Source organism: Nannospalax galili, unplaced genomic scaffold, assembly GCF_000622305.1.
Source record: "Nannospalax galili isolate Female #2095 unplaced genomic scaffold, S.galili_v1.0 scaffold263, whole genome shotgun sequence".
NCBI lineage: Eukaryota > Metazoa > Chordata > Mammalia > Rodentia > Spalacidae > Nannospalax > Nannospalax galili.
In genome coordinates this window covers 1,137,860-1,150,623 of record NW_008350402.1, presented here as the reverse complement: position 1 = coordinate 1,150,623, position 12,764 = coordinate 1,137,860, and the positions used below count along the sequence as shown (strand labels likewise).

The 12,764-nt window shown below is 43.0% G+C and overlaps 1 protein-coding gene across 1 annotated transcript in view; it reads left to right on the top strand.

Moving 5' to 3' along the window:
* The window catches only part of Frmpd1 (FERM and PDZ domain containing 1), a 108,829-nt gene that overhangs the window by 65,982 nt on the left and 30,083 nt on the right, over window positions 1-12,764 (top strand). The window contains exons 3-5 of the mRNA XM_008847679.1: window positions 3,214-3,371; window positions 4,195-4,297; window positions 7,801-7,846. Of these exons, the coding sequence (XP_008845901.1) occupies window positions 3,214-3,371; window positions 4,195-4,297; window positions 7,801-7,846 (307 nt within the window). The remainder of the gene's footprint in view (window positions 1-3,213; window positions 3,372-4,194; window positions 4,298-7,800; window positions 7,847-12,764) is intronic.

Genomic DNA, 12,764 nt, shown 5'->3' with positions numbered 1-12,764 from the left:
GTTTTCCCTGTGATCCCAGCTGGCCTGAAACACTATGTAGACCAGACTGGCCAAAGTTTCCCAGAAATCCACCTGCCTCTGCCTCCTGAGTGCTGGGACCAAAGGCATATGCCACCACACCTGACTTGAATTTTCTTCTTGGTGTGTATGTGTTCCTGGGGGGCGGGGTTTGCATGTGTAAGACAGAAGTTGACATCTGGTATTGTTTTCAATCTTTCTCAATCTTAATTTGTTGTTTGTTTGTTTTGTTCTGTTCTGTTCTGTTTTGAGGACAGCTCTGGTTGGCTGGAACTTCCTCTGTAGTCCAGGTTAGCCTTGAATTCCTAAAAATCCATTGCCTCTGCCTCCCAAGTGCCAGGATTAAAGATATGTGCCATCATGTCTGTCATCTATTTATTTTTTGAGGCAGAGTCTCTCACTGAATCTTCAGCCAGACTGACTGACCCCAGGATCCGCCTGTGTCCACTCCTCCATCGCGCTCCCTGAGTGCTGGATTGCAGGGATGTGCTGCCTGGCTTCTTGTATGGGTTCTGAGGATCTGAACTCAGATCCTCATGCCTACATGTCTCCAACCTACAAATACGGAATTTTTATTTTCAGTGTAGCGCTTATTTAGTATATTGAGAAAGACCTTTTATAGTTTTGGTGGCTGTTTTTTCTTTTGTTTTTAAGAGGCAGAATCTTGCTATGTTGCTCAGGCTGGCCCTAAACTTCTAGGCTCAACTTCCTGCCTTACCAAATAGTTGAGAAAACATGTGCCTTGAAGCACTGCCCCCTTCTTTAAATTGAAGTATAGTTTGATGGCATTTAGATTCTCTCCCCTCTCTGCATCTCCCCTGACTGCCCCCACCCAATTTTTTTTTATAGCTTTAAAGTTTGGAATTTGGGGGCTAGAGAGATGGGACAGTGGTTAAGAGCACTTGCTTCTCTTGCAGAAGACTGGAGTTTGGTTCCTAGCATCTATACTGGACGGTTCACAACCACCTGTAACTCTAGCTACAGGGGATACAGAGCCTTCTTTTGGCCTCTGGAGGTACCTGTATACGTGTTAATATGCATACACAGATGCACACACATGCAAATAAATAAAAATAAAAGCTTTTTTATGTTTGGGTTTTTTTGTTTTGTTTTGTTTTTCTGAGGCAGTCTTGTGTTGCCCAGTGTGACCCTGAACTCCCAGTCCTCCTTCCTCTATGTCCCAAATGCTGGCATTACAGGCATGGGCCATTATGCTTGCCTTTCTGTTTTTGTTCTGACACAGGGTTTCTCACTATAGCTTAGGCTGTCTGTGAACTTGAGATCATCCTGCCTCAGCCTCCCAAGTGCTAGAATTACAGGTGTACTCACTATGCCTGGCTTAATGTTTGGTTTTAAAATCAAGCACTAGCTATGGGTTTAAGCCATGTAAATTATCCGTCTTTTCCCTTGTGCTGGGTCTCGCTGTTGACCCTTCCTCATATTAACACATGTACTTTTCTGCTTCTAAGTGATGGGGCCCAACTCATCTCTTCAGAGTCTTGCTCTGCTCATCCATCAATGGGATCCTCAGTGGATGATGCATGGTGCCCAGAAAACTGGCTCCTTGAGACAATTTTTAATATTTCCTGATTCGTGTCAGACTTAGGGGTCGTTATAAATGGCAGAGTCAGCTAAGTGAGGTCCTTGTTGCATCAGGCAGAGTTCCTGACAGTGTTTAGTAAATAGATGAGAATCAATGATACCTTAACTGCAGAGGCCTGAGGGAGCTGTTACTTCTCCAGTCTTCTTGTTTATATTGATGGTAAACACCTCAGGCCATCTCGCTTTTCCCTTCCTCAGAAAGAACCACTGAATGTTGGGGAGAAAAAATTATTTGATAGAGACAAATGCAAAGTCACTTGTGATTTGTTTTGTGGTTTTAAGAGTGAAAATACTACTTTCAATGTACCTGCCTTTAGATATAGGGAGAACACATATGTTTTAGAGATTAATACACAGGCAGTTATTGCTCTCTGGAATTTTATATATAAATTCTCACAGTTACAAAGATTAGAGGAAAGCAAAATGCAGCATAAAGCTAAATAAGTAAATAAATAAATTGCCTAAGAAACATCCATTTATAAAATTAACCATCAAACATCTGGAGAAATGATTGGCTCAACAGTTAAGAGTGCTTGCTACTTTTCCAGAGGACTTGAATTAAGTTCCTAACACCCATATTGAGTGACTTATAACCACCTGTAACTCCAGCTCCAGGAGACCTGACACCCTCTTGTGGCCTCCACAGGCACTACATGCAAATATGCATACATACATACACATACATAAAAAATAAAAGTAAAGCCTTTAAATACAGTTAACTCTCCATTCCTGTTGACTGTCTTCTCTCTGCTGATGAAGCAGTACCTCTTGCTGGAATGCCTTCCCACTCACCAGCCCATCTAGTCATTGATTCTCTCTTTAGCCCAAGACCTGGGCTGTGCAGGTATTCCCTAACAGCCTTCAAAGTGCAGCCTAAACCTTAACCTCTCCCTGGAAGAATTCTCTGTCCCATGCCCTGCAAAGTGAAAGCTGCTCTTCAGCCTTTTCTGGGGGCCGTGGCTATGGCACCTCCTGACCTCACTTCTAGAACATAGTGCTAAGTTCTACTTGGTGTCCTAGTCAGTGTTGTGTCTTATCTCACTCAAGAGAGGGTTTGGGGGCTGGAGACATGGCTCAGCAGTTAAGAGCACTGGATGGTCTTGCAGAGAACCTGGGTTCAGTTCCCAGCACCCACATAGCATCTAACAACCATCCATAACTTCAGTTCCAGGGGATCTGATGCCTTCTTCTGATCGCCATGGGCATTGCACATACATAGTGCACTTACATAATGTAGTACACATTAATTCACTAAATAAATAAATAATAGAGAAGCTTCGGTGTGTTTGGTGTGATGGTGCATCTATAATCCCAGCACTTAGAAGGCAGAAGCAAGAGGATCTCAAGTTTGAGACTAGCTTGGGCTACATCAGGAGACCTTGTCTCCAAAAACTAAGGACTGGAGATGTTACAGCTCAGTGGTAGAACTCTTGCCTAGTACGAGCAATGCCCTGGTTCAATCCCCAGTGCTAAAAAGGGAGTGTTGATGTCTTCTCAGCTCCAAATCATTTTCTGTAACTCCTGGGACTGACCCAGTTGGTTGCCACCATTTGGAACTCTACCCTTTTTTTATATAGACTCTTTCTCTTCCAGGGCTAAAGTTGTTGCTGCTGATGGGCCACCTGGGAGCCCAGCCCAGGCCCTCACTCCCGTGAGGCACACAGTGAAGCTTGACAAAGATGCCCTCCTCCAGAACTATGGATTTCACATTTCTGAGAGCCTTCCCCTCACGGTTGTGGCAGTCACAGCAGGTAGGGGCTGTGGGGGAGATATGAAAGGAGTTTGGCTTGTGGGGGGAAAGTAGCTCTGGTTCTCCTCCCCTCTCTCTGTCCTATAACAAAATGCAGAAAATGCTACCCCAGGGAGCCGGAAAACTCTGACCTCATTCACTCTATCTTGGACTTTTCACTTTTTTGGTGCCAGAAGGGAGGGAGCCCCAAGAGTGCTTGCTACTCTGAGCTCTAGGTTCCTACTGGCCTTAGCTCACGACTTTGCCCTCCCAAGGCTTCCAGGCCAGTGTTAGGGACAGGGAACGTATTTGGATGAGCTGGGCCTCCTTTTTGAACCCTGCATGCTCCTAGCTGGCAAGTTTCTGGGCAGACAGTAATAGAAACTATTGATTTGTTTTCACTTGAGTCTCTGTGAAATATAGGCTGTGCCTGAGGAGAGAGGAGCAGGCTGGGAAAACTCAGTGTTTGTTTTCATACTTGAGCCTTGTATTGATGTTTGATCTGGGGCTACTGAAAATATATTAATTTTAATTTATATAGGAATACACACACACATATACACATACAAAGACACAATGAGTTCCTTAGAGAGGAATATAGTAGATTCATTGGCCAGTTCTTTTGATCTGCAAGATTTCTGCGTATTTTCTTTCTTTGGAAAGTCTCCTACCATCTATTGAAACTGATAGATAATAGGTACATTTTATAAAAGGGAAAATTAAGATCCACGTGAACCAGTGCCCCCAGGGACTCTGGCTGCCATTCCATAATACCCCTGTGACATGCTGGATCTGATCTGGGCCCCTCCTGTCCTGAGCACAAGTACTTATTTTCTGTCCAATAGGAGGCTCCGCTCATGGCAAGCTTTTCCCTGGTGATCAGATTCTCCAAATGAACAATGAGCCTGCTGAAGACCTTTCCTATGAACGCGCAGTCGATATTCTGAGGTACTAAATTGTCTTCTGTTATCCAGAGCCACATAGGTGATTGCAGAGGGAAAATGGACAACAGGAATGGTATGCCCGGTCTTGTGATTTTAGGAAGTATCCATCTGCTTTAAAGTATCATGAATGGTCTCATCTTAGAGTTCCAGCTATACATGAGACAATAGCTCCTTTATGTTGTTTTGGGTTTGGGGGTTTTTTTGAGGGGGGGCAGAGACAAGGTCTCCCTGTAGTTCCTGGAACTCACTATGTAGACCAGGCTGGCCTTGCTCTCATAGAAATCCAACTTCCTCTACCTCCCAAGTGCTGGGATTAAAGGTGTGTGCCTGCATGCTTAGCAGAAGATGACTTCTTAACAGGGGCTGTGATACTGTCTGCTGTCTGTTACTGGCCTACATAAGAACTTGGCAAGCACTGAAGGCTTGCTTATCAAACTTTCACTCTGCCCGGACACCGTGCTAGGCACTCAGGGAAATGTACTGGTAGATACTACATAAATTCTACCCTCTAAGGTTGATGGGAGCATATGCCAAAGGTTGGTCTAAGTAGATGCCAGATACGTTTGTTCTTTTTTAATCCTTTGCTATCTTGTCTTGAATGTCCTTCAGTTACAGCCTGTTTGGCATGTATGTAGTTTCATTGGAATGACACCTTTAACTCTCTTCATGGTATCATTGTGATTTAATGAACACCTCACTTTCTCCCTGGTCATTGATCTCCCAAGAGCAGGGCAGGTACCCAGAGGGTGCTCAGCTAGATGAGAGAATGTGCTTAGCACTGGAAATTGGGCACCCCACTTTAAAGACAGACAAATGTCAGTGATGGGTAAGAAAAAGACTAGTAGACATTGTGTTGGGACATACAGGCTTTGGCTTTTAAATTTTCCACTTGATACTGTTTTCATGATTTTACTATAACTAGAGAAAGAGGAGAATCAGAGTTCCGTGGGTGCTAACTTGAAAATATCCCTGCACTTCAGAATGTGCTGGCTGGCCTGGCTTTGGGTAAAGCGTGCATATCTGCGAGTGTATCCCAAGCAGCACCCACAGAGTAATAGATAACACCCACAAGGAGAAGGGGGAACTGAAGGCATGGAGCAATGTCCACTCTTGGGAAGTACAGTCTCAATGTGGAGACAGCCAAGACACACAGAATTCAAGTTAACATTCACAGAGAATCTATCATGCCAAATCCAATATTGCTTCAGGAGTGCCAGAGACTTAGTTGAGTTAGGTGGGGAGCCAGGGAAGGATTAGATGATTTCATTTAAAAGTAAGTAAGTATAGAAACTCTGAAGTTTGCTTTCCAAGTTACTGGGCTGTTTTCCCAAAGATGATCACTTCCAACAGACTCCATCAGACTCTGATGGGTCAGAAGTATTTATAACTTTATTCTTTTAAATACTTTATTATTTTATTTTGTGTGTTTGAGTGTACTGCCTGCATGTATGTAAGTGCACCCATGTTGTGCAATGCCCATGGAGGTCAGAAGAGGGCCTTGGATCCCCTGGAATTGTAGTTACAGATGGTTGTTAGCCACCATATAGGTGCTGGGAACTGAAGTTGGGTTCTCTGCAATAGCAGCCAATACTCTTAACCACTGAGCCATCTCTCCAGCCCCTATTTGTAACTTTAAACTGCAGTTTAGAACTGGGTATTTGGGTAACAGTTGTCCCCATCTGCTCCCTGAGCATCTAGTCCGGGCAAATAATCCTGTGAGGCAAAGGCAGTCTGCTTCCCAAACACTTAGAAGCCTGTGCAGATCCACACATGTACCACCCCCCAGCCCTTAGACAGGAGTGAGCAGGCACTCCAGCAAGAGAAGCAGAGAAAGGAGACTCAGACCTGGGAGGCTAAACTTAGGAGGAAGCTGCAGTTTGACCAAACAGCGAAGAGTCCAGAAGTATTTCAACCTTTTTTTTTTTTTTTCGTTTTGAGACAGGGTCTTACTATGTAACCCTAGTTGGCCTGGGCCTCACTGTGTAGATCAGGCTACCCTCAAACTCACAGAGATCTTCCTGCCTCTGCCTCCTGAGTTGCTGATATTAAAGGTCTGCACCACTATACCTGATCCTTTTTTTTTAAGCCCAGGCTGGGCCTCACACTCACAGGACCTTGAACTTTTTGATCCCCCTGCCTCAATCTCCCAAGTGCTGGGATTACAGGGATGCACTACCACTCCCAGTTTATATGAAGCTGGGAATAAACCCTGGGCATTATGCATACTAGGCAAGCACTCTACCAACTGGGCCCATCCTCAGTCCTTTCAGCAGGACCTTTCATGGTGGACACAGCTTGGGTGATGGTCCAGGCAAAATAACAAACTGATAAGGGGCAGCAGGTGTTGGGCATTTCCCTTTGCCTTGAAAAATAAGTTCTGTGAGGTAAAACCTAGATGATGGAGGGTCTTGGAGGTAAATATAGTGAGATCCAGTGTCTTTCCCAGGAGGGCAACCATAACAAGCTTCTGAGCAGGGTGTAACCTGAGGTACGCTGTGCCTCTGCTCCCTGTGTCATGCTGTACATGTGAGAATCCCAAGATGGATTGCTTGTTTAGCTTGGTGCCCAGTGTCTGAAAAGCAGTGTATATTTTTTCATGACCATTTTAAAGAGGAGAAAAACAAAGCAAAACAAAATAATCTTAACAATAACGGCAACAAAATCCTCTAATTTTTCCAAAATTTTTGAGGCCCAAATACCCTTTGGAGGTAGTGGGACCTTGCTTTTTTGTGATTTGCTTCCCAAAAGGCCTGTTTCTCACATGAAATGGAACAGAGACAGTCCCCAGACAGAAACCTCAGGCTGAGTTTTACCCAGTAAGGGAAAGACTACACTAACCTCCACTAGCTTAAATGATCATATCAAAAGAAAGCTGGTGAGCTGCTTCTCTATGGAGACAAAGCAAAGGGCAGCAAGTAGGAATCAGCTCCATGGTCCTGTCTACAAAGAGAAAGTGAGGTGTGGCAGAGATAGTCATTTGATTGCTTTTTAAATCTCTCCAATAATATGAGAGAAAAATATCTATTTTGTATCTTGATTATATGCCTAGACTCACTGCACTGACTTTGGTGCCCAAACACTGCAGACTAGTTATTTTTTTATCCTATAAACATTATCTACAGACATTCCTTTGATATCTAGTGAGATGTTTAGCCTGCATGTTTTAATAGCAAACTAACTTACCTATGTTTTTGCCATGTGTTCTTTAAAACTTATCTTTGGACATAAAGCTAGCCAGTTTGAATGAGTTCACCATCATATGAGCCTAAAGGAAGAGCTCCAATTTAGTGGCTGCTGTGTGGACAGATAGCAGAGGTGGGTATCTGAAGACACCTTGGAGGTGGAAGGAGCACTCTGCACCAGTTCAAGCTCCTTTGTGGAGGGTGATGCTTTCCCTGGGGTCCTTCTTAGCTTTGCTAAGCCAAAGAGGCCTTTCGAAACAGTGCCAGTCTTACACACACGCACGTACACACGCAGAGAAATGACTGGATGTTCTCTTTTTTTCAGGGAAACTGAAGATCCTCTTTCAGTCACAGTTGTTCGCTGCACCTTGGTAAATCTCTTTGTTCTATCTATTATTTTCACCCTTCCTGGCCCCAAGACTCTGAACTCCTTGAAGATATTCCTCATAAACTAAGTAGGAGAGGCAGGGGGTAGAGGGTGGCTCATGCCAGGCAGTGGATGGCCAATGTGGCCTGAAGACCTCCTAGCCACAGATGCTATAGAGGAAGCACATGTGGTCCAGGCCTTGGGGATGTATGTGGAGTGGGCTAATGGGGAGAACATCAAACCAGGGGTTTCCAGACAGGCTATATGGGATGACTGTGGGCAAGTGGCTGCCTCCAGGCTTCACTTTTGTTAAATAGAGAGAATGTCAGAACCTGCCTTGTCTGTCTGATGGATTATCCTGAGGACCAAATGAAGAGTTGAGTGTGACAGTGTTTTATCAGCCAAGGTCTCTTTATGCATTATACAGGGAAAAGCACAGGATCCAGTTTTTTTGTTTTGTTTGTTTTTGTTTTGGGTATTTTTGAGACAGGGTCTCCCTGCAGCCCTCAACTGGCCTTGAACTCACAAAGATCTGCCTGCCTCTGCAGTGCTGGGACCAAAGGCGTGCACCACCACGCCCTGCCAGGATCAAGTTTTAAGAGCAAAATGACCAAGGAGGAAACAGTGCCAAATAATTCTGTTTGACTACAAATAGACCAAAAAAGGGAAGAATGGAGAAACAATATAAATAATTTTGATAATACATTTAATAATCTAATCTAATGACCACACACCAGATTACCAACAAAATGCAATAATCTCCTCCAATTAAAACCAATTAAAAAATTATATATATATATGCCAGGTTTGGTGGCATACACCTTTAATCCCAGCACTTGGGAGGCAGTGGCAAGCAGATCTCTGTGAATTGGAGGCCAGCCTGGTCTGTATAGTGAGTTCCAGGCCAGCCAGGGCTACAGAAAGACCCTGTCTCAAAAAACAGAAACAACAAAATAAACAGACATCATACAGGACTGGGTGTGGTGGCTCACCCTTGTAATCCCAGCATTCAAGAGGCTGAGGAAGGAGGATCAAAAGTTTGGGGCCAGCCTGGGCTACATAGCAAGCTCCAGACCAGCCTAGGCTATATATGAGATCCTGCTTCCAAAAAAAATTACACAAGTGAAACAAAACCAAAATTTAAAAAATACTGTGTAGGTCCCTTTCCCTGAAATTAATTTAAAATAGAAACTAATAACCATCAAAAACATTAATTAAAGCTACCTAGTCATTTTGAAATAAAAATGCAGTTTCCTCATTAAAGATAGAGTCCAATGACAAGAGAAACTCTTAGGAAATAATTTAAGAACATTTAGGAAATGATTAAAAATTAGAATAGTGCTTCTTAAAATTTATTATATGGTTTTTAAGCTATGCTCAAGATAAAATTCATAGTCTACTATCTTAAAAGGAAATAAATCAATTAAATATTCAGTGCAAAGAAGTTGGAAAAATTATTAAAACTAATAAGATATCCAGGTATGCTTATAATCCCCAGTAATTGGCAGGCAGAGGTAGGAAGATCAGGAGTTCAAGGTCAGCCTCAACTACATAGCCAGATGGAGGCTACGTGAGATCCTGCCTCAGTAAACCAAAAAAAATAACTAATAGGATTAAAGAAGATAGTCTAAATCGAAATCTCCACCTTCCAGTCGTTCCCCTGCCTCTGTCTCCTGAGTACTGGTATTTCAGGTGTGTCACTGCACTCAGCTTCACCGAGTAGCTAGGAAACATACAGTCTCATCACATACCATATGATGTTATAGGATCTGAATTAAAAAAGAAACGATAGGGCCAGTGAGATGACTCAGGAGGTGAAGGAGCACGCTGCCAAGCCTGACTACCTGAGTTCAATCCCTGGGATCTAGATGGTGGAAGGGGAGAACCAACTCCTGTAAGTCCTTCACCGACCTGTACATGCTCACTGTGGTATGCACATGCCCACACACACACACACGTGTACACATGCACACACACACACGTGTACACATGCACACACACACACGTGTACACACACACACACACGTGTACACATGCGCACACACACACAGACATGCACAGACATACACAGACACACAAAAACTAAATAAATGTAATAAAAAGTTATAAAGATAGGGGCTGGAGAGATGGCTCAGTGATTCAGCAATTAAGAGCACTGACTGCTCTTACAGAGGACCCCGGTTCAATTCCCAGCACCCACATGGCGTCTACGAACCATCCTTCACTCCAGTTCCAGGGGAATCCGAAGCCGTCTTCTGACCTCCGCGGCATTGCACAACACGGGTGCACTCACATAAATGCAGGCAATACACTCATAAAATTAAAAAAATAAAAAATAAAAAAGTTGTAAAGATAAATAAAAATGTAAACAATATAGGTGGGTGACTATCAGATCACCCATAGGCTGTAGAATGTAGAAAGATTTCCTGTGTGTAGGAGAGAGGAAGATGTGTAATGAATGAAACAGCTTATGTGAAAATACCTTTCTCTGGTCCAAATACTCTACAAATGAAGATCTGGTCTTTTCTCCTTGTTCAACAAGTGTTATCTTTTATTCTTATTTCTTGGGAAGAATAGGGAAAAAATGCCACCTAATTAGGATTAAGATGTTTGCCATATCTTACAGGCTAAGTGTTTTATACACAATAAATGGAGGCTTTTCTTTTCTAACCCAAGCTTGACTATGAAATAACACAAAACCAATATAAAAACAAAGACAGCTAATCAGTAACACATGTGTTAAGCCATTCTTTTTATTTAGCTTTAACAGTTCAGTGGAGGCATCTTAATCTTAATTAGGTGAGTTTTTTTTTCTATAGCATTTCTGTGAAATAAAATAAAGTACTTGTTATGTAAGGCAGGAAACAGCATATAGCTGCCTCTTTAAAACTGAAAAGTAGGGGCGGGACAGATGGCTCAGAGGTTAAGAGCACTAGCTGCTCTTGCAGAGGACCCAGGTTCAGTTCTCAGTACCTACATGGTGACTAATAACTGTAACTCCAGTTCTAGGGGATCCGACACCTTCTTCTGACCTCCATAAGTTTTGCATACATGTGGCATACTTATATGTGGGCAAAACATATACATAAAAATAAATAGAAATTGAAAAAAATTGAAAAGTAGTGGGAGATGAAAATTTCTGTGTTCCAATACCAATTCCTGAGATTCCCACAAGATTTCCAGACAGAATGTGAAGACCATCCCATGCTGTGCTGTGGAGGACCTGCAGAAGAGCCAGTTTCTGGCCACCAGGGCCCTGGGGAAGTGCCCTAAACATTGACTGATTTGAACGTAGGCCTCCACCAGAAATGTTCGCAGCATTTTATAGACATTGTGACCTGGTCAGGCATACCTTGCTTCACCAGGAAGGCGTACCGTGGTCATAGTTGATTCTTGGGGTTCTCAAATGATTGAAATTGATTAGGAATTATAAATCCAAAGCTGGAGCATTCATTACTATTTCTCTAGAACATAGAATTTTATGGAAGAACTCTATTCTGGCTTAATTTTGCAAATCTGCATTTGTGTATAGCAATTACATGAATGATTTTAATGATATTAATACTATTAGTTAACATGACCAGAAGAAAATCCTCCAGGGCAGATAGACTTTTCTCCCTTTCGCACATGTGGCAGCTATGGCCTCACATGCATGTCTGGAGTTAAATGGGGCTGGGTTGTTTTCTAGGGAGTTAGACTTTAAAACCCACACTGTTTAAAATGATGCTGTTTTATAAACCTCCTTTGAGCCTATTGTTTTGATTAAATGATACTGAGTAACCCCAGGTAGGAGTACTGTAAAAAGATGTAGAGATGTTTTTCAACCAGTCCTTTTCAAGGCCCTTTAAAGCATTAACACTGCAGCAAAAACAGGTTTTATCAGTGAACCCAGGAAGGGCTCAGAAGTCCTAGGATAATGGTAGTTCATATCCTCTTAAATTGTCGCTTTAAAACATCAGTTTACCCAAGTTCACTTGGGAAAGTCATTTGCAGTATGCTGCGGATGCCAAGATACCTGGCTAGAGGTGCTGACGTTCAGGTACACAGTATAAGCACCACCCTGGGGCCCACGAATTGGGTATTTCCGTGACATGATATTGCATTCATTCTCAAAGCATCCAGTTTCATGGTTGGGTAAGGTTTCATGTGTGATCTTCTTCCCTGGGATTCCCACTGACTATTCTACCTCAAAATAAACCTACCTTGTCTGAAACAGCTTTTCTAACATTGGGCAGTGTGGCCTTTCTGTCTACGAGCTGAACACTTGTTCCTTGTAGATGTTTTTTGTGACGTCTCACTTCCCTGATGGTTTTCTGAATAGATTCTAATTTTGTAGTGACCCTTGCAAATGGCGGTATCCAGAAAGGAAGAGAATTCCACCAACAGTCAGAAATGAAGGGTCACTCCTGATACACACCAAGGATGCTAGTGGAGCCCAAGATTGGATTAACATTTGAGCAAGGCCAATCACATTCTTGGCTTGGGTGAAACTTGTGGTCAATTAAATACCAAGCTGGTTTTCAAATGAATAGTTTCTAAGCCAAGTCCCCCCAGTCCCCTGCTTATGCAATTGATTTTTTTTCAATCCTCAGAGCTGCTCTTCCCATTAATCCCTGTCAAGTCATGCTGCCTTGGCCCAGTGTCTTGGCCTGCTGTGACTTATAGTGAGGTTGAAAGGCTTATTTGTACAGTCTCCAGCTTTAATCAAGGAACCTCCTCTTCTCAAGTCTCCCTCACTTATTCTTTTTTCTCTAACATGACCCAGATCGGAGCCTGACTCTTGAAGGAGTGCCCTCCCTAGCATGAGAAACGAGCTGCCTCCTGCAGGTCCTGCTTTTTCTGTGTCTCTTTGGCTCTGTCCTCATCAATTCCTCTTCTGAATGTTCAGGGTGGTGCTGGCTGTTTCTGTTGCTTTGAACTCT